This window comes from Loxodonta africana, chromosome X (genome assembly GCF_030014295.1).
Source record: "Loxodonta africana isolate mLoxAfr1 chromosome X, mLoxAfr1.hap2, whole genome shotgun sequence".
Taxonomy (NCBI): Eukaryota; Metazoa; Chordata; class Mammalia; order Proboscidea; family Elephantidae; genus Loxodonta; species Loxodonta africana.
Window position 1 is genome coordinate 170,610,725 of NC_087369.1, and position 22,061 is coordinate 170,632,785.

A 22,061-nucleotide genomic window follows, 5' to 3' on the forward strand; every position below is an offset into this window, starting at 1 on the left:
GGGGTACTAGGTATCCCGGGAAGTAGGAGTGAAGAGTCTAAAATAGGGGAGTGGTTGAAAGCTGTATAACAAGAAGCTCCATCCCCAATCCTCTCCTTCACTCTTCCACTCCTCCATCTCCCACCCCCGAAGAAAACAGGTGGTTAAGAGGTAATTCCTAAAGCTGGAAAATCAAGAAATAGCAATACAATTATGTTATTTACAGAAAACCTAAATCCACTGTCCTGCATTTACTCCCATGCACGGTGACCGCAGGTGTTTTTTAGCTGTAATCTTTACAGAAGCAGTTTGTCAGGCCTTTCTTCCACAGCACTGCTAGGTGGGTTTGAACCACCAACCCTACCTTAAGTTAGTAAAAAAAAAAAAAAGTTAGTAGTCGAGTGCAAATCACTTGTACCACTCAGGGGCCCACTGTTTGGAGAAATGGTGGTACATGCCCAATGAATGAACTTAAAAAAAAAAAAAAGCTGCAGGCAGTTGCCTCTTGGGAAGGGAAGAAGAAATAGGGGTGGAGTGCAGAGCTGGGGACAGCTGGTTGTCTCAGCAAACCTCTGAGAACCAGTTGGCTCTTTAATCCATCATGTGCATGCACACATTTGATAAAACTCCAGGATTTTAAAGGTCTGCTCCCTTTTGAAAATATAATGAAAAATGCCCTGAGATAGAAAATGAACATGAATATGAACAAAGTAATAATGGAAATTCCCAGTCAGCAAGTGATGGTTACAAAAAAAAAAAAAGTTTACCACCACAGCAGCAGGGCCTTCATCAACCTTTATTTCTGAAGGGGAAACAACCTAATGACAAGGATACAGACTACAGTGCATCTTGAGGGACAAGAAACCCACCACCACCTCCACAGCTTTCTTGAAAAAACAAAAACCCTTGCCATCAAGTCAATTCCAACTCACAGTGACCCTATAGGACAGAGTAGAACTTCCCCGTAGGGTTTCCAAGGAGCGGCTGGTAGATTCAAACTGGCAGTCTTGGTTAGGAGCCAGGCTCTTAAACCACTGCGCCACCAGGGCTCCACCGCTTCCTTTAATAGGGAACAATGCCTCCTACGTGACCACTTGTACATTGGTGCGGCTGCTTAGCCGAGAGGCCAGACAAGCTGCACAAAGACCCCCTTCATCTAGCCAGGTCCCTCCCCTTAATTGCTTGCAAATCCAAGAAGGCTAACCCAAATACTTGAGATACAGACTGTAAAAAGCATAAAGAGGACTCTGCTTCCTCTAGGAATCAGTTTTTTCCTGGAATTTTGCACTAGCAACACCCTTTAGTATTTCAGATCTCCCAATTAGGCTGAATACCAATATGCCCAACGCTGGGGCAGATCCTTAGCCCGGGTTAGCAAGGTTTAATGAAAGCCTAGGGCTCAGGGCTCAGAGCACAGGAGAATTATATTAGCAGATATTTGTAGCTATTTACACAATTGATGCAACTAAATAGTTTAATGAGGAGAATATTAGAAATATTTGCTAATGCTCTTGTCTCCTTTTGTATTTCTGCCTAATAAAAACTGTGGAGTTGATTGCTATGTGTTGACTAATTCCTCGGGGAATGCCATACACCTTGTAACAATAAAAAGTCCCGGACAAACGCCCAGCACTACTAAGGAAGGGCCAATGGACACTGGTATGTTACCACTTCCTGTCTGTGGGTCATCAGGCAGCAACCATCTGGTTACTGTAGCCATTTTCTGGAGAGAAAGGGTTAGTAATATCCGACGGGGCAGATGAGGGTGACTGAATTAGGCGATTTTCTAGAGGGGAGCTCCAGTTAGTTGATTTAAAATGGTTAGTGCCTCAGTGGAGCTTACCAGGGACCTCTACTTGCCGGGAGTTATAATAAAGAGGAAAGCTTTTAAGCTGAAACATGCTTAATAGTGTTGCAGATCTCAAGTCCTGCTGTTTTGGTGTGTGTTGCCCTAGGAAATGCCCTGGGAGGGGGTGGGGAGGCAGAGGTGGGCCAAGAAGAGAGTGCTGGAATCTCAAAGAGCAGAGTGAGCTGGCCAGGGATTTTCTTTCTCTGCACCAGGTAAAATCGGCCCAGGAGCCCTTCCTCGTGTGTTGTTCTGTGGCATTATTAAGCGAACACATTTTGCATGGGCCACCTGCTAGTGCAACTAATTAACAGCCATTCTCATTAATTACATTGATCAGGATCATAAAATAATTTCAGATTGCTGAACACGATCAGCAGGAGTAAAATGGTTTCCCTTTAATCCCTTAATGATTTTTTCATGATTAATCAAACTAAATATATGCACTTATTTGATCCACTTTTCTCATCTTGGAACTGCAACTCAGGGCAATTATAGTGGACATAAAGTTGATGCAAACAGAACTACATTTCATGCAGTAGCTAATTAAGCAATAAGGCACAATAAGGTGAGGGTATATGATTATCATGAGATAATCACCCCCCTGCAGAGTCACAAAGCGAAAGGTACAGTTGAGTACCTCTGCCCCCACAGGGCTGTGATTACCTTCAGATAACCACACAGCCCGCCGGCACCTTATTACTAATCGGAAACCCTTTCCATTTTTGCCAGAATAAATTCAGGAAAAATGACTTTGATCACAGGAAATGGTCCACTATAGTATGAAGTTTTCATTTATTAATAGTGACAACATTAACGTGTGTTTTAGGAGGTCAACTCATCAGTCATGCTGTTCTCACATCATCTGTGGGTGCTGGGGGTATTTAAAATGTATCATTTACTCTTTGGAGACCTCATACTCATTGGAGAGTGCATACATTTGCTGGTTGGGGTGTGAAATGTAAGGTTGAAATGCTCATTCTGCCAATAATTATTGTTTTGATCTAATAGGAAAGTCATTGCATTTAAGGCACTGGAAATTCTTTGAAAGAAATCATGAAAGCACGGTAGCGTAACTCATTTCCAAAGTCTAAAAATGGAAAACATGACTTGTTCTGGGTTTCAGCCATGATTTGCCTCTCAGATCAATTCCAGCTCAGAAACCTTGACTCCACCCTACAGCTTGGCAATGGGAACCTGAGGCCATTTAGGCAAGAAAGATGGTTCTGGCTCTCTCTAGGACATGGTTCTTCTCCCTTTCTTCAAAAGGGACAAGGAATGAAAAATTAAAAACAAAAGCAAAGCAAAACTACTAATATCCTTCTGGTGCCCAGGCCAGCTGGCAGGGTGTGATGGACCTGCCCCCTAGGGCACCACTGCCCCATGACATTAGTGTTCTGTCCTCACTTGCACACCTTGTTGTATGGGGACTGGAATTCACCCAACCAGCACACCAAGTGGCCTCTACACTTAGGAGCAATGATGGGGTCAGAGAAGGGGTCTCACACACACACACACACACACACACACACACACAAAAGCAAAATAAACAAAGACCCACTAGTACCACCAGCAACTTCTAAACACAAAAGCGTAGACTAATACCTAATGGTTGACAAGCTTATCTTCTCCCAGGGTGCCTGGCGGAGTGGGATTTGCACTCAATGTCCAGAATGATTTCATTCTTATTAACTATAGAGATACCTTGTAAGCTTTAATTGTGTTGATCAATGAAACTTCCTTTTTTATTATTAAACATTGCCATGTTTATCTGAGAATTGTAGTGTTGGTGAACAATATTGGATATACCATGAACTGCCAGAAGAACAAAAGAATCTATCTCAGAAGAAACGCAACCAGAATGCTCCTTAGAATTGAGGATGGCTAGACTTCATCTCACATACGGAGGATCAGCCCTTGGAGAAAGACATCATGCTTGGTAATGTGGAGGGTCAGCAAAAAAGAGGAAGACCGTCAATGAGATGGATTGACAGAGTAGCTGCAACAATGGGTTCAAACATACCAACGATCATGAAGATGGTGCAGGAACAAGCAATATTTCATTCTGTTATACATAAAGTCGCCATGAGTTGGAGCCAACTTGATGGCAACTATCAACAACATACTTAGAATGACCAGATTTATTTTATTTTACGTTTTCCCTTCTTTTGGCTAAAATAATGATGATGGTTTCTGAGATGTTTTTAACATGTTTTTCTAATTTAATAACACAGAACTTCAGTAGTTGCTTTTTTAAGATGTCCATTCAAATTTATCCAGGTTTATTTCAGAAAGAAAGAGGATGCCTGGTTTAACATGTGTGGGCTTCCTGAAGGAAATGAAGCCGTGTACTTACTGTGACCCTGTGAAATGAAGATAAATTGTGTCCTATGCAGGATACATTACTGACTTTATGACATGCATAAATTGACAGTTGAGTGCATCTCTTCCATAAAAGCATCCTTCGATTTCTCGTATTGTGTTTTTAATGTAACTTTGTTAACAGTGTGATGCGTTTAAAATTATGTAGGTAAAACAATTGGACACCAGACATCGGTTTTTTCTGTCAACTATCAGCAAGCGCTGGCTTTGAAAACAATCTCACTTAAATCTTGCTAGATATTCAAGCCCTTGCCATTGCTTGATCAAGTCAAGCCATTTGGCTTGTTGTTACCACGAGTGAATTAACCAGTAAGCAAGGTAGCACAGGCTTGTTTACTTACTAATCTGTAGTGAAAAATTTTACATGGGTCTGATTAAAAAAATAGGTGAATTGTGCGCTATAGATTAGTAGGTAAACTCAAGTAACCCCACGCGTACCTTGCTTATTGGGTAATCTCTCCCTGGATGCCACTCGGCTTGGCATGTGGTTCTCTACCACATCAAAACACTTTTTGGTCAGGGTTAGGAATGAGCAAGGCTATATTGAAAAACAAAATAGGCACAAGAGGTAGGTAATTGGTATGATCTTGAAACATTGGTTTCATACCAAGTGTATTAGTTTCCCCAGCTTATCTCAGGTTCACAGCAGTGTGCAGGCTTACATTATGTATTACCAAGAGGAAATGTCCGTTATTAACTTAAGTAGCATAGGTGGGAATGTAAAAGGGCTTTTAAAGTGCCAAACGCTGAAAAAGGAAATTAAATGTAGTTATTTATGATGGAGCTTTAGAAATGCTCAGATTTGTTCTTGGGAGACCTGGCATTTAGATTTTAAATTGCATTCTCTCTTAAAACTTGCACAATTCATGTAAAAATAATAATAAAGGTGTCTTCCCCTACGGTCATCTAAGTGTGCATCTGTGTATTTGGCTAAGGATTTTTTTTTTCTCTCAGAAGCAATCAACCGTCAAAACTTCAGTCTGCACTGATACATAAAACTTCATTGTGTCTGATGTGTTGAAATAATGACAGGTAAAACTTAATTGACAAATGAAGGTCATTTGAAAAGCTCTATCAGTTGGAAAGGAACTCTTGTGGTGCAGTGATTAAGTGCTCAGCTGCTAAGCGAAAGGCTGCTGTTGGAACCCACCAGCTGCTGTGGGGGAGAAAGGTGTAGCAGTCTGCTCCCGTAAAGATTACGGCCTCGGAAACCCTGTGGGGCAGTTCTGCTCTGTCCTACGGGGCCACTGTAAGCCAGACTCAAGGGCAGTGGGCCTGGCTTTGGTTTACCAGGTGGGATTAACTCCTGGTTTTAATCCCTGGGATTCGTCAACATGTAGTGGAGATTGTATACAAGATTCTTCGCACCTGTAAACACTACAGGTGTTTTGATCCTTCAGGCTAGCAGTCATGATGAATCCTGTATGGAATTTAGCAACACACTAAGAAAGCCCACATGGTATCAACGAAGCTCCATTTACGAATTGCTCATTGGCCCTAACAAGTAGGGGATGGCTTGGCTAGACAGATGGGAAGGGCTGCTTTAAGAAGGGATCAGAAAAGGCATTGCTCCTTGGCGGCCTAAATCCACTAATCTGATGTTATTATTAGCGATAAGGAGCAGTGGCCAGAAGAAAATCTCATCCTCTGCAAATGGCATTTAAATAGGACTCTGATATTTTCCAGGCAAGTCGACAGGCTTTAGTCAAATAGTGAGCACTTTATTTGTAAATGCAGGAGGGAAAGAAAAGCCTCAGTTCAGCAGTTCTTAGGATGTTGGCTTACCAGTATTGATTAATCGTTCAGTAGTGGCAGCCGCCTCTTTATTAAGTGTGCAGCTCGCCACACCAAAGATATCAGGTGTAGGAAATGTTTGTTGACAATTCACCTTTTTTCATGAGGGGCAGAGCTGATTCCTACATGTCCCTGGAAATTCATGTCCTTCCCTCTCCAGATGCCCACCACCCCAGAACTCCTTGCCAACCCCAAAAGAGTTAGTTACTAGGGTGAGTCGCCACCAAACAGATCACGACTGCACAATAAAGAGCAACAGCGACAACAACAACAAAAACTGGACAAATCTTTTTTTTTCGTCATTGTTATGCCCATGGGAAGATCTTGCTACTGAAGTACTAATTGTAATTATAGTTGTAGAACAGATATTGCTAATGAATCATATTCTCAGAATCGTGAAGCTACTCCTTGCTTTGGGAACGAGGCACCTGAAGAAGCTGAATGAACTCTTTGAAACCACTAGGGGTACTATTGAGCAAGTCTTCTACTTCACATTTTCCAATTATACCCCACCGAGGGGAAAGAGTTTCTGAAGTCTTCTAAAATATCTCACAGTCAGAGGGTAGTTTACACTTAAGGAGAGCCTGGCATATATGTAAATCTCCAATGGGTTTATGTCAAATGGACCTTTAAGAAACAAAAATCCAATACAAAGCTTTCTAACCCTTTCCTATCCTTCAAGATCAATTTTAAATTTGTCTTCCTTCAGGATCCCCAGTTCTTTAAACTCCCTTAAGCATTTACTTTCTGGGGCCCTGAATTGGCATTCAGCATAAATTACATGCACATATATTACAGGCATCTTTTTTTTTCTCCCCAACTAGAGAGTAAGAACTTCTTAAGGTAACAACCTCAGTATTTCAAGTCTACATATTCTGAGTTTTTAAGAACAGTTCATTTAAAAAAATTTTATCTAAGTCCCACAAACCATCAAAATGCCCTAAAACTTTCAATATCTCAGTACCTCAATGACAAATTCTAGATGCCTCTTACAGCAAACAGCAATAAAAATGTTTTGTCAAACTGTATTTCCCCAGTATTGGTACAGAAAATATCATCAATACATTGTTCATTCCTCATTCAGTAAATTTCTATTGGGTAACTACTATGTGCTGCTGTATGTTCTAGGTACTTGGGACACAGTGAATAGCAGGAAAGAACAAAAACTGAAAACAGCTATGAATGAAATAGCACTGATTAACATGATAGGGAAAGATAGGGTGAAATTACAAGGTGCTCAGAGAAGGACCTTCAGAGGAGGTAACATTTGAACAGAGACTGAAGGAAGAGCCAGAAGAGAATTCCATGATAAATGTACAGAAAATGGAAAGGCTCTGAGGTGTGAATGAGCTTGGCAAATCTGAAGAAGACGAAGGAGACCAGCAGTCTCAAAACCCCAATGAAGCAGTTCTACTGTGCACACATGGGGTTGCCATGAGTTGGAATCAACTCGATGGCAACCAACAACAACGACACAATTGCAAGAAGAGAGTAATTCAGTTTGAGTGCGGCGTGAAATGGTGTTAGGAAAAAAAGAAGTACAGACAGATATTGTACGGCCTTGCAGGCCACGGTGAGGAGTTAAATTACATTCTGAGTGCAGTGGGAAGCTGTTAGAAAACTTAAGACAGGCAGTGGCAAGATTTGATTTATGTTTTATTAATAAAAATTTGCTCTGGCAACTGTGTAGAGAATGGATTGGAGGAGGTAATAGTGGAAGGGAGGAGACCAGTTGGGAGGTTGTTATGGCAGCTGTCCAGGTAACAGTTGATGCTGGCTTGGACCAGAGTCATGGAAATGAAGACAGAGAGAAAGGGAATACATTTTGGTGGTAGACAGATGAAACTCATGGGATTGAGTGAAAAAGAGGATTCAAGAAGATGACTTGAGTATTCAGAGTTTTTTTTTTAATGGAAACTGTGAGCCCTATAAAATGCCTAGCACAGTGCATCATAAATAGCAAGTGCTCAGTAGATAGTTATAAAGGAGCACTAGGAGACAAACAACTTTGTAGCTTTGCATAAGTTTTTATTAATTAACTGCTGGGACCACCCAAATGTGAAATTTCTGATTAGATATTAAAGGTCAAGTTGGGAATTCCAGTTAGTTGAAGACAATGTCAGCAGCATAGCTGGCTATCTTGAAAGCTCTTCTCCACAAACTAGAAGAAATAGCAATATAGAAAAAAAAATTCTACACAAAACCAAACACCCAACATAATATGAAGATGGAAAATGTCAGAAGTGTGAAATCCCTGTGAGTAAAAAAGGGAAAAATCAGCAAATCTCAGCACATGGTCTCCTGCTTTGGCCTCACCCCTACTGGAATGCAACGTTTTTCAGCGAGCAAAAGCAAATGGACAAAAACTTCAAAAACAGCTGATGAATGCAGAATTCCATATGTTCTTGTATGTTGAAAATTGACTTTTTTCTATAGCTAGATAGTTGAATAACAGACTGCCTAGATATAAAAAAATCCTTGGTTCACACTCTTTCATGAGTTTTTTTTTTTTTAAATGGGATTCCATTGTTGCCTTGCTTTGCATGTTGATTTTGAAAAGTCATATGTCAATCTAATTCTTTTGCCTTTGTAAATTATTTGATTTTTTTTGTTGGAGATCTCGAGGATTTTATCTTTATCTTAGAAATCAAGGTATAAGATATGCCTTGAAGCTGATCATTCTGGGATAATTTCCTCAGATATGTGGTGACCCCCTTCAGTGGGTTGATTTGGGTCTTTTTCTTATTTCTGGAAAGTTTTCTTGTACTATAATTTAAAATATTAGCTCTATTCCAGTGTTTATTTTTTTCATCTCCAGAGATTACTGCAGGGATGAATATTGTTTCTTCTTTGCCTGTCTTCCATTTCCACTACTTTCTCTCTGATCTTTTTTTTTTCTCTGTCATTTTAATTTTCTTGGTTGTTTTTCTACCTTTCATCCATATTGCTTATTAAATTTTCATTTGAATTTATTCTCTCTTGTAATTTATTTTTTAAATAATTTTGTATTTCTCAAATTTCTCATTTCTTTCCTGAGTTTCATCAACTTACTTTTCTTTCTTCTTTTCATTTTTGTATGCATTTCTAATTTTAGTTTTTCTATTTATGATTCAAGATGGTTTTTTATATCTTTACTTTTTCGTCAAATATTTTATTGTGGTTTTGGCAAAAGTTTACACAGCAAATTAGGTTCCAATTTAAAAATTTCTATACATATTGTTCAGTGACACTGGTTACATTTTCCACATTGTGTCAACATTCTCATTTCTGTTTTGGTTGTTATGTTTACATTAATCTAGCTTCCCTGCTCCCCTCCTCCAACCTTCTCATCTTTGCTTTAGGGTAAATGTTGACCATTTGGTCTCATATAGATGATTTTTTTTAAAGGAGCATAATACTCATGAGTGAAGTTTTCATATCTATAAATGTCTTTTTGAGAATATTCTTTTTGAGTATATTTAAATCTGTTTAGAGTATTGGCTTACAGTATTTTTGTGCTTTGTGACTATTTTTCAGGATGGAGGTTATCCTCAATTGATACATGTAAAATTTCATTTCCTGTACAATGGCATATATACAAAAATTGATCATATATTAGGTCACAAAGAGAACATTAATTATTTTCATAAAGTAGAAATACTACAAATAACATTCTCTAATCACAATATGGAAACCCTGGTGGCATAGTAGTTAAGTGCTACGGCTGCTAACCAAAGGGTCGGCAGTTCGAATCCACCAGGCGCTCCTTGGAAACTCTGTGGGGGCAGTTCTACTCTGTCCTATAGGGTCGCTATGAGTCAGAATCAACTCGACGGCACTGGATTTTTTTTTTCTGGGTTTTAATCACAATATAATAAAACAAGAAATTGACACAGTAAAAAATAGAAAGTCATTTTTGTGTGGAAATTTAAAAACTTCTAGGAACCAACTCAATGGCACCTAACAACAACAACAACATCAAACAACTCCTGGGTAAAAGGGGAAATATAAACTGAAATTCAAGATTTAAAAAATAGCAATGAAAACACTATATATAAGAATCTATGGAATGCATTTAAAGCAGTGATTAGAGGAAAAGTCATTGCACTGAACACTTTAATCAGTAGACAATAAAAGAATGAAAGTAAAGGGGAAAAAAACTCCAGATCAAAAGAACTAGAAAAATGACAACGAAGTAAGCCAAAAGAAAGTATAAGGGAGAAAATAATAAAGATAAAAATGGAAAATAATGAGACAAAGAATAGAAAAAGAGTGGATCTAATTAATGAATCAAAGTTTTGTGGTTTTATTTATTTATATTTTCTATTTTGAAAATAGATAAATTAATAAAGAAAAAATAAGGAGAAGGTAAAAGTATAAAAATAAGATATGTCAAGGGGGAAATACTCCTCAGAAAAAATGAAGTAAAACACACACACACACACACACACACACACACACACACAAGACTACTTTTTAGACAGTTTATGCATAAAACTTGAAAACCTAGAAAAAAGTCTGTAACTTCCTAGGAAAATACAGATTACAATTGCATGGCATCGTAGACACCCACAGTGCCAATCAGTGGAGATTGCTTATTAATGGGTTGGTACAATGGCATGTAAACTAGTTTTCCCCAGATTTAGGTCTGAGTTAGTGAGAGGGAAATAAACAACTTGTTCCCTTTTTTAAGCATTAACTCTTTGAGGTCGCTTGGCTTTGTTTCTGGGATTACACAGCTCTAAAGAATTGGCTGCCTGTGCCAAGTGACATGTTTAGGGTCATGGGCATCAGGACATAAGGCACTAGTACTGAGATCCTACTATGTGCTGCAAACCTCAAGATGAGGAAACAGAATCTGAGAGAGGCAAAGTAACTGGCCCCCATGCCACTCAGCTTTTTAAGCAGCTATTTATTAGGTGGACCTTTCATGTACATCTTCTGGATTCCAAAACTCAGGTTCTGTGCCTTTTCCCAAGTGGTCTCTATAACAGAGGTACAAAATCATTTGAAGACTTGGCCTGTCCAGACTAGAGGGCAATGCATAGCATCACACAGCATCACACAGCCAGTGAGATGCAGACTCTGTACAAGTCTTGAAGAAATCCACTGTACATCGTGAATACACGACCTACTGCAAACTGTTTCTTTCATCAACTGAAGATGTGCATCAATTAGTTTATGATATGGGAACTTGATTCTGTATTTAAATGAAATAAAGTTATTTAATAATAAATTAATGTATAAAAATATAAAGAACCAAATGTCTTTTTAAAATGGTTCTAAAAACCTGTCTGGTTTCTTTTCTCTTAGAATGACTACATGTTGTTGTCGTTGTGTGCTGTTGAGTTGATTCCGACTTATAATGAGCCTATATGACAGAGTAGAACTAACTGCCTCATGTGGGTTCTTAGGCTGTCGTCTTCATGGGAGCAGATCATCAGGTCCTTCTCCTGAGGAGCCGCCAGGTAAGTTCAAACCACTGACTTTTTGGTTAAGTGCTCAGCTGCAGTTTGAACCCATCCAGTGGCTCCTTGGACTAACTATATAGATGCTAGTAATGTGCCCTTGGTTAAGTGCTCAGCTGCTAACCAAAAGGTTTGCAGTTCGAACCCACTAGCCACTCCATGGGAGAAAATAACTGGTGACCTGCTCCCATAAAGATTACAGCCTGGGAAACCCTATGGGGCAGTTCTACTCTCTCCTATACAGTCACTATGAGTCAGAATCGACTGGACGGCACCCAACAACAATAATGCACCCTTGCTCTCTCACAAGACCTAGAAGAAGGTTTGGACTGAAAATGTTTCCTATTTTCCACGTGCAGTTTTTCAATAGGAATAATAAAATCAGCCTTGTAAGAAGTTAGTGGTTCCTTACCATTTGCAGAATCCCTGTGAAAGGGAATATTCAATATACTCTGTAAAGAGGAGATTGTATTATGCACACCGAAAGTCAACATACAGCTATAGTCTAGCCTTGTTGTCTTTACTGAGATCAGGGTGCGATATGACCCATGAGAGCAGAGGGCCCTGTCGGCACTGACCTCTCTCTCTGATACTTGATTAGAAAAGTTGACAACAGACCTGTGGCCAGCTATTGGATTATACAGCCCTAGCGAGGCTTATTCCGGGATTCACAGGCCTGGTTTTGACATGCCCAGGGTGTCAATGAATTTTTCCAGATGGTGTTATGAAGGTATCAAAAGGTTCTCAAAGCAAATTAATATTTTAATTGGCTTAAAAAAAAAAAAAGAAATATACACCATGCAGTACCTCTAGGAAAGAATGGGAAGGGTGTTGTGCAAGCCATGATGTTGCGTCTTCAGAAACAGTGAGATATTCTAGCTTCCTGGTGCCTTTTGGGTAGTTGCCTGGCTCTGGATGAGGCACTCTTTTTGGTAGGAGTTTTGGTGAACTATTGTCAGTTGTTCTGCAGACATCTCTGAAATCTGCATCTTATATTCTTGTCCTGAAATTCAATCCTGCACTGTAATAGCATATGTGTCTAAAGGTGCTTTTAACAGCAGGAATGTTCCGTGCCAGCTAGAAAGTCTTTGAGCCAAATCCTGCCTTCAGTGTGCGCTTTTGTTTTCATTAAAGAAGACTGGCAACTGAGCCTGCAGAGCTGAGGGTAAAATTTGAATCCTGTTGTAGGAAATCAGAGCATTAGGAGCTATGATATTGAATTTCACTTTTCCCCATGCTGACATTGGCTTTCCGCTGGAACATCACCAAGTAGTGAGACGGAGTTCGGATGCGTGAATTTTTTTTTCTTTTTCTCCACTAACCAAAATCCAGAGACACAAATCCAGGGCTTAGGGGGCCTCATATAGATTTGTGATATTCCTGAGGGTCTGTGGGCTCTTAATCACTTTCATATTTTATTTATAAAGCAAATGTTCCATAACATTGAAACAGTAAATGGTTTATACTCAGCCAAGTGCACTGTATAATTTTCTAAAATCTCTGATTAATTTAATATGGGTGATTTTCATTCTTTGATATGTGGCCTTGGTGTAATTTATAACAAGCTATAAATATTTGAAATACCGTGGCAATGTGGTTTGGAGGAATAGTATTAACACCTGCCTTATATGCTTTATTTTTTTTTATATGCTAGTTATGTTATAGTAAGCTCTGAATGTACATGGGTGTGCGTCTGGAATATTATTTGATCTGTGTTCCATCTGAATCTGTGTATGCCATGACTGGCTGGATTATAAGGGGTTCTCACTATTTGCTTAGCCTTTGATCCAAAACCAAGTCTACATTTGGGGAGTTTTACAGCAGCATTCTTTCTGTTCTGTGCTTTTTAATTCCTTGTAGAAGCGAAACCACCAAGGTTCTTCCCTTGCTAAATCTTCCTCTTCTTGCCTGCACACCTTTCCCAATCAGGAGAGAAATAACAAGGTTCCTGTCCAAGCTGGCACCCTGAGACACTGTTGTGGATTGAATTGCATTCCCCAAAATATATGTTGTCATCCAAACACCTGTACCTGTAAATATGACCCTGTTTGGAAATAAGGATTTTCTTCTGTTATGTTAACAAGGGCATATTGGAGTAGGGTGGGTCCTAAACCTAATCCCTTCTGAGCAATATCTTATAAAAGGAGAATAGGTGCAGACATGCACACAGAGGAAAGACAGATGCCATATGGAGATACATCTACAAGCAGCTAAGGAATGCCCAGGGCTACTGACAAAGATAGACCCTCCCTTGCTGCTGATGCCCTGATTTGGACTTCTAGCCTCTAGAAATGTGAGGCAATGAATTCCTGTCTTTATAGGCCACTAGCTTATAGACTTTTTGTTACAGCAGCCCTAGCGCACTAAGACAGACTCGGGCACAGGATACAGCCCTGGCTAGGCTATGTACATCCCGTTATGGTGTTGGTCAGCCAGACCACCCTGGGAGCTACAAGATGAGGATTGTCAGTCACTGAATTTGATCCTTCCTTACCGCCACTGCAAGGCAGGTGCAAAGGCAGCCTCTAGCCGAGGAAGTGAGACTTCTCCCTGACACCAGTGTCCTGCCCTTGACCGTTCCCATATCCAGTTTGTCCTAATGAAGGGAATGAACAGGTGAAGATTTTTGCTTTTCTCTCCCAGCCATACAAACACGTGGGTGTAGTGGAATAAATACTGTGTCTTTGGAGTCTGACAGTTCCAGGGGCAGATTAACCAGTAAGTAAGGTACACAGAGGCTTACAGTAACCAAGGTAATTGTGTTTACTTACTAATCTGTAGTGCACAATTTCACGAGTTTCACTGCATCTTTGATGTGGTGAAAAACAGGTGAAATTGTGCACTATAGTAAGTAAGCCCGTGAGTACCTTGCTTGTTCGGTAATCTATCCCTGGCACAGATCTGATACCTTTCCTGGCTTTACTACTTACTAGCTGAGTAATCTGAACCTCACTGAGCATCAATTTCCTTATCTGTAAACTAGGCATGACAACAGTACCTACCTCATAGGATTGTCGTAAGGATTAGAAACTATGCACACATATATAATGGGTCCATTATTATTATTACTGTCATTCTTTTTCCTATTGGTAATAATCCTAGAGTAAATAATTTGTTATTGCCATTTTCGGAAAAGGAAACTGAAGAACAGGTGGTAAAATGGTCTGTTTGTTGATCATTTGGCCACTTAAGTTAGTGGACAATCTAGGATCAGAATCTAGGATCCTGACTTCTGTTGTTGTTGTTGTCGTTAGGTGCCATCAGATCAGTTCCAACTCATAGCAACCCTATGTAAAACAGAACAAAACACTGTTTGGTCCTGTGCGATCCTTACAATTGTTATGTTTGAGCCCAATGTTGCAGCCAATGTGTCAGTCCATCTCGTTGATTCCTCTTTCACTGACAAGCATGACATCCTTCTCCAGGGACTGGTCCCTCCTGATAAGATGTCCAAGGCATGTGAGACAAAGTCATGCCATCCTCACTACTAAGGAGTATTCTGGCTGTACTTCTTCCAAGACAGACTTGTTCGTTCTTGCGGCATATTCAACAGTCTTCACCAACAGCATAATTCGAAGGCGTCAATTTTTATTCAGTCTTCCTTATTCATTGTCCAGCTTTCGCATGCATGTTAGGCAATTGAAAATACTGCGGCTTGGATCAGGTGCACCTTAGTCTTCAAGGTGACATCTTTGCTTTTCAACGCTTTAAAGACATCCTTTGCAGCAGATTTGCCCAATGCAATGCATCTTTTGATTTCTTGACTGCTGCTTCCATGGGTGTTGATTGTGGATCTAAGTAAAATGAAATCCTTGACAACTGCAATCTTTTCTCCGTTTATCATGATGTTACTCATCGGTCTAGTTGTGAGGATTTTTATTTTCTTTATGTTGAGGTGCAATCCATACTGAAAGCTGAGGTATTTGATCTTCATTAGTAAGTGCTTCAAGTCCTCTTCACTTTCAGCAAGCAAGGTTGTGTCCTCTGCATAGCGCAAATTGTTAATGAGCCTTCCTTCAATCCTGATGCCCTGTTCTTCTTCATATAGTCCAGCTTCTCAGATTATTTGCTCACATACAGATTGAATAAGTATCGTGAAAGGATACAATGGCGACCCACACCTTTTCCGACTTTAAACCATGCAGTATCTGCTTGTTTGGTTTGAAGGACTGCCTCTTGATCTACGTACAGGTCCCTCATGAGCACAATTAAGTCTTTTGGAATTTCCATTCTTTGCAATGTTATCCATAATTTGTTATGATCCACACAGTCGAATGCCTTTGTGTAGTCAGTAAAGCACAGGTAAGCATCTTTCTGGTGTTTTCTGCTTTCAGCCAAGATCCATCTGACATCAGCAATGATATCCCTGATTCCACATCTTCTTCTGAGCCCTCTTCTGAATCCGGCTTAAGTTTCTGGCAGTTACCTGTCCGTGTACTGCTGCAACCAGTTTTGAATGATCTTTAGCAAAATTTTACTTGCTTGTGGCCTGACTCATAGTCCAAGGTTTATCCTACCACATCATGATATTCTTGGCCATCTCAGTATCACGTATCAGATTATGTCTAGGTTTTTATGTGTTTTCTCTCAAAACAAAACAGAAAAAAAAGGGCCTTATACATCATCCACATGAGTTTGGGCAGAGCAAATTGTACTGTTTTTTCTTTCCCCTCTCATTTTGAGGTGTGTAACTGTAGGGGACACACAGTGAGCTTCTATCACGGGTGATAAAAACCATTTGAGAACAGTTAATGGTGATGGATGAACAACATAATGAACATATTTAGTGTCACTGAACTACGTGTGAAGGTTATTGAAATGGCAAATAGTCTGTTAGGTATATGTTTACCACACACACACACATACACAAAGGTGGGTAGCCGGTTCGATTTTATTCTACAGGATTAGTGATTTCTGGAGTCAGCAGGAGATCTATTCCCCCAAGTGAACTTCTGCCACTTCAGCTGCTTTCCTAGTGAGTAACTTGTCTGGAAAGGCTTGGAGACTGATGCCGGCCGACATGCCGGGCTGTCGCTACAACCTGGCATCTGGGAAATGGCGTCGGGCAATCTCCACGCAGTGACAGTGGGCTCAACTGGCAGTGTCATCCCTCCCACAGTCTGATGTATTAGTTAAGTATTATAATAAAATATATAATTTTCATATATTTTAGTTTTCCATATGAAGCAATAAGCTCCGCTTAAAAGGCAATTCGGGGAGCTTGTTAAATGGAAAATAAAGCTAAGAAGGAAACAACACTTTGAATGAATTCTATTAGTGAGCATTGAAAGCAGTCACTTATTAAAATAATGTGTAATTCTTGATCCTCAGCCCAGTGTTTTTCAAAGAATTTTCTGTCTTCCTAGCGTCCCCAGTGGGAACAGAGAGAGCAGGCCCGTTTATGATCTATGTAATGTGACTTTGGTCAGGCAGAAAGCTGGATTAGATTCCACTTGGTACTTCTTTTGTGAATGTGTGCCTTTGAGCGTGAACAGTCAGGGCCAAGTGCACTGGGAGGTAGAGGAAGGCCCTGGGTATAATATTTTCCAAGGCTCATTCTTGTGACAGAGTTTTCTAATTTATGAAAATTGACAATAACCGGTGCTCTGAGAGCACCGTGATTTGGAAAATGCCAATCCTAGTCAGTTTTGGAAGGTGCTTTCTTGGGAGAAGCTAGCTTGGTGCCTGCTAATTCTTGATGTTTCTCAGTGTCCCGCTGTCCTGTCTGCCGTCTGTCAAAATTAAACATTAAATTCAGGTAGTAAGGGCTAGTGGTTACAGTAATATATCTGTGAAAATGAGATCCATTTGTATGTCTGTGTATGTGTGTGAGTGAGTGTGTGTGTATAGAGAGAGGGCACAAGTGTGGGTGGGCGCAGTTAAGCGTGTGACTGCTAGTCAGAAAGTTGGTGGTTCGAACCCACCCAAAGGAGCCTCAGAAGAAAGGCCTGGTGATTTGCTTCCAAAAGGTCACCAGCTTGAAAATCCTCTGCAGCAGTTGTACTGGGCACCCTCGGGGTAGCCGTGTGTCAGAATTGACTTGACAGTGACTAACAACAGCTACATACATATATTGTGTTGGTTTCCTGTCGCCGTGGTGACAAATGACTACAAATGCGGTGACTTAACAGAACACATATTTATGACCTTACAACTATGAGCATCGGAAGTCTGACAAGGGGTGTCAGGGCTCTGTTCCTTCTGGAGGCTCTAGGAAAGAATGTTTCCTTTTCTCTTCCAGCTTCTGGAGGCTGCTTTGCTTTCCTTGGCTGTCGATCCTTCCTCCATCTTCATCTCTCTGTCCTTCTGACCCATCCGCCTCCATTATCCATCTCCTTCTCTCTGACTCTGAGCCTCTTGCCTCCCTTGTATAAGGACCCTTGTGATGACATTGGCCCACCTGGGTGACCCAGGTTCATCTCCCCATTTCAATATCTTTAAATTCATCATGTCTATCATTTCTGCTTTGCCACGTAAGGTAACATATTCACAGGCTGCAGGAATTAGGACAGGGCAATTTTTTGGAGTCCATCATTCAGCCTAGCGCACACATGATTAACCCTCTTGTGCCTCAGTTTCTTCATCTATAAAGAATAAGCTATCTTCCCATTCCTGATAATATTTCAAGTCCTTGAGGGTTAGTGAAATAATTTTCCTGAAAGTACTTTAAACACCTTGGGGGGTAGTTCCTGTATGAATACAGAGTGATTAACAACGATAATGCTAGTTAAATCTGAAACATGAAACGCAGAAGTAAAATTTCTTACCTCACCTTATTTTATTGCCCGACCTTTCATTTATTATTTAATACCTCCCACCACTGTCTCCCGCTGCCCAAATGCAATTGTAATTTTTCATTTTTAGTCACCTGCCCTTTAATCCATTCTGTGTGCCATTCCCAGCTTGACTCAAAGCACTCCCTGGCCCGGGTAACTTCTTCCCTCAGCCCTTTGATAAGGTCTAAACTTCTCAGGCTGGACTTCACTGTCCTCCATGACACCCCGCAACCCCAGCACTGCTTTCCCAAACTCATCCTCCTTTTCTTCCCTAAGCTTGCTCTTTCTTCAGAGAGGCTGGAGCACTCACTGTCCCCTGAGTGGGCTTGGCACACTCCTATCCTTGAGCCTTATATGGTCTCCATTCTCAGACCCCTTTCTTAATCCCCCCCCATCTGTCTAGGCTCCAGTTTCAACTCTTCCTCTGTGAGGCCCTCAAGGATTTTCCCTTCTCTGAGCCCGCCAGCAGTTATAATCTGTACCACTCATTTGGCCATTCTGATAGGGTGTCTAATTTGCTCAATTATCTTTCCATGACAATAGGCTTTATTTCTCCAACTAAAATGTAATCTTGGGGATTGGGGGCCATACCTTTCACACTGGCGGGCCCGCTACTCAGCACTTAGCACCCAGTAAGCCTTAAATACGTATTTCTAGATAACAGTGCTTGGGAATAGGGATTAGCTTTGCAGGGCTTTTGTTCTGGGATTTATTTTTCTGTGCCACTAATCAGGCACTTTATGCCATTCAAATATATTGACATTTAATTCCTTGGCTTACACGTGGAAGCACCCTCCCCCCACCACCGAAATTATGTGCTGGGCCATGTGTATGACTGTGAAGCTATATGGAAGTTTATCCACGTAAGGGTACCTTTGAGGGTGCTGACAGTCGGGGCTTTTCCTCAGCTTCAGCCTCTATGTCTGAGCAGGCCCAGTTAGGAAGAGTTCTCATCTATGGATGTTTTCCTGCCTGCTTAACGTGTTTGAACCCTCTGTCAACTAAGCCCTCCCTCCTTGTGTGCTGTATTCGTAAGGCACTGTTTTTGTGACTTCTTCCAAAGAGGCCTCAGATCCAACGGCATAAACTATTGTGCCAAAGCTATTGAATACACACGGCTTTCCCAATAGGATACTTTCCACCTGATGCTGTTGCCAAACTGAGAGCACGTGAGGCCGTATTAGCAAACAAAGGCGCTTTTAAAAACAGACCTTCTGTGTATGGGAAAAACATTTCTAGAGGCTTCCAAAGTAAAAAGGAGACATGAGAGTTGGACCTATCCTAGGTTTGTGACTTGTTTAAGACCCTGGAATTGTGAGTTGGCTGTTCTCCTTGTTAGTCCTTGCTGAGGCTAGCCATTTTGCAGAAGGCAAACGTCTGATTAGTAAGAGAAGATAACCAATGTGCTGCTATGTATGAGCCTATTGGTGGAAATTCCCAAGTGGTTGAGACACTGGAAAATGTGGCCTTCGTGAAGTCACTCTTTGGTGCTTTTTTTCCCTCTTTAATTGGCCCTTGAAAAGGAGGGGAAAGAAAAGGGGAGGTGGTCAGTCTTCCAGAGAAGTTACAAAATAATCACTGTTTTTTTTTTTTTTTTTTTTTTTGGTCCAAGCCGCCTTTTGAGGCTATAATAATGATCACATCTCAGGTTGTAAGATGGTCTTTCACTCCGGTCTCTAAATTGGAGAGGCTGTTTCCAGGAGGCTCAGTGGCAACCATTAGGATCATTTTTTCAGCTTCATTATGGCCTGCCTCCATTTTCCATTTTTTTTTAATATATCAGGCCATAGAAACCAGAAGTGTGAATTTGGCCTTTCATTTATCATTGCAGTTCCCCACTTATCATTGAATCCCGAATATGGAAGGCTCAAGTGGCCTATTGTGCTGGCAATTAGCCAATTGCAGGTGCAAAATCTCGAAGGCATCCCTTGGGAGGCCTTGGTGGGAATGGCTTTAAGAAATGGATCCCTCATTACACACTGTGATGCAGGATTTGTGAGGGGATGGGTGGCAAGAATATAAAATAGAAACAGATGCTGTCCCAGGAAAGAATTGCCCAAGCTAGTGAAAATGAATATGAAATTGCTTTGTCTAAGGGTTGACCTGATTTGACTAGGCAAAGGAGACGCTTCACCTGAAGTCCTTTACAATATAAATACCCAGGGAACAGCGTGGGATGGAGACATTTAGAGGTGGACGGCAGCTTTGCTCTCTGCTTAGGAGAGTTCGGTAGTGGTGTGGCCTTCCACACCTCTCCATCCCATTCAAATCAAGGCCAAATGTTTGGGCTTGCAATTTAAGCCCCAGCACAATTTGGCCCCCAGCTTTGTCACCCAGCACACTCCCTCTTGAACCCTGTGCTCTAGTCTCCTGCTTTTACCCAAGGTGTTCCCTCTCTTTGAATGGCTTTCCCTGCATTATATAACTTATCTGTCAAGATTCATCTCCTCAGATCCTCATCTCTTCTGAGAAATTTTTCCAGATCTTTGTAGGCAGAGGAAAAATCTTTGTCTACCACGTTCCTGCAGCACTTCGTAGTTCTTTTTGTACTTCTGTCAGTTTGTCTTTCTGTAGTGGCTTGCATGTTACTGTGATGCTGGAAGCTATGCCACTGGTATTTCAAATGACAGCAGGGTCACCTATGGTGAACAGATTTCAGCAGAGCTTCCAGATTAAGACAGACTAGGAAGAAAGGCGTGGCAATCTGCTTCTGAAAATTAGCCCATGAAAACCCAATGGATCAAAACAGAGCATTGTCCTATATAGTGCTGGAAGGTGAGCCCCCTAGGTTGGAAGGCACTATGCAATATCTGCAACAATGGACTCAAACACACTAACAATCACGAAGATGGTGCAGGACCGGGCAATGTTTCGTTCTGTCATACGTGGGGCTGCCAGGAGTCAGAGCTGACGCAATAATAACTAACAACAATGTCTTGCTCATTTGTGTATTCCTATAAATCCTAGCCCAGTGCATTGCCACCAATTCATTCAATTAATAACAACCATATATCCATTTCAGGAAAAACTTGGCATGAGAAAAACAGAGCAGCTCATTAATGACTTAATAGAGAGACTAGGGGGCCATCAGAGACAGAGAGCTGAATTGTTGGGATAAACCATCAATTGGCAATAATTGGAAATGAAGACAAACCATTTTTAAAATGATAGTCAATGGGGAAGTGGGAGTTGACTGATGATAGTTTAATTTCTCTGCATCTTTGCAGGAACACAGCGTCCCGCACAGTGGAATGCAAACCTACGAGCTGTATTTTATTTGCCTTTAGACCGCTATCCCTTTCTGAAATTCCTGGCGTTCTTTTAGAATAGATGGAAAACTGAATTTTCCTTTTGAGTGAGAGTAGTGTCTGTTAATACCATCTATGAATCTAATGCTAGGGACCAAGTTAAAGAAATGAGACGCGATACTGGAAAGACCAAACTTCAGAGTCAGCAGGATCAAAAAGGTTGTAGCAGGCCACTTCTCACACATCTTCTGTTTTCATCCAGTTCTTTCATAAGCAAAGAGAAAGGAAAATTATGTTTTCCTGAAAGAATGATCCTATGCAAGAGAGAGGGAAAAACAAGCATTTGTTCCTTTACATGATACCCACTTTCTTTCTTCATTCCCAAAACGAGAGCCCATTTCTATAGGATATTGTACTTTCTGCTCAGCTCTAAAACTGTCAGCAACTTTGAGTATCGGCAGCACGTTTCTATGGCCTCTGCCACCTAGCACAATTCTAGGCTGCCTATGCCTCCTGCCGTTTCCATGTTCAGGGAATTCAAGCCCATTTTGTTGATGTTAGTTGCCCTTGAATTGGCCCCTAACTCATG

General features: G+C 40.9%; 1 protein-coding gene across 10 annotated transcripts in view; it reads left to right on the forward strand.

Moving 5' to 3' along the window:
- The window catches only part of AFF2 (ALF transcription elongation factor 2), a 584,792-nt gene that overhangs the window by 110,586 nt on the left and 452,145 nt on the right, over window positions 1-22,061 (forward strand). The window contains exon 1 of one of the 10 annotated variants that reach the window (XM_064277674.1): window positions 11,276-11,448. The exons of 8 other annotated variants lie outside the window; for them this stretch is intronic. In XM_064277674.1, the coding sequence (XP_064133744.1) occupies window positions 11,407-11,448 (42 nt within the window). In that variant the 5' untranslated portion in view covers window positions 11,276-11,406. Of the gene's footprint in view, window positions 1-11,275; window positions 11,449-22,061 lie in introns of those variants that run through there. One more of the 10 variants, XM_064277678.1, reaches the window with a different exon arrangement.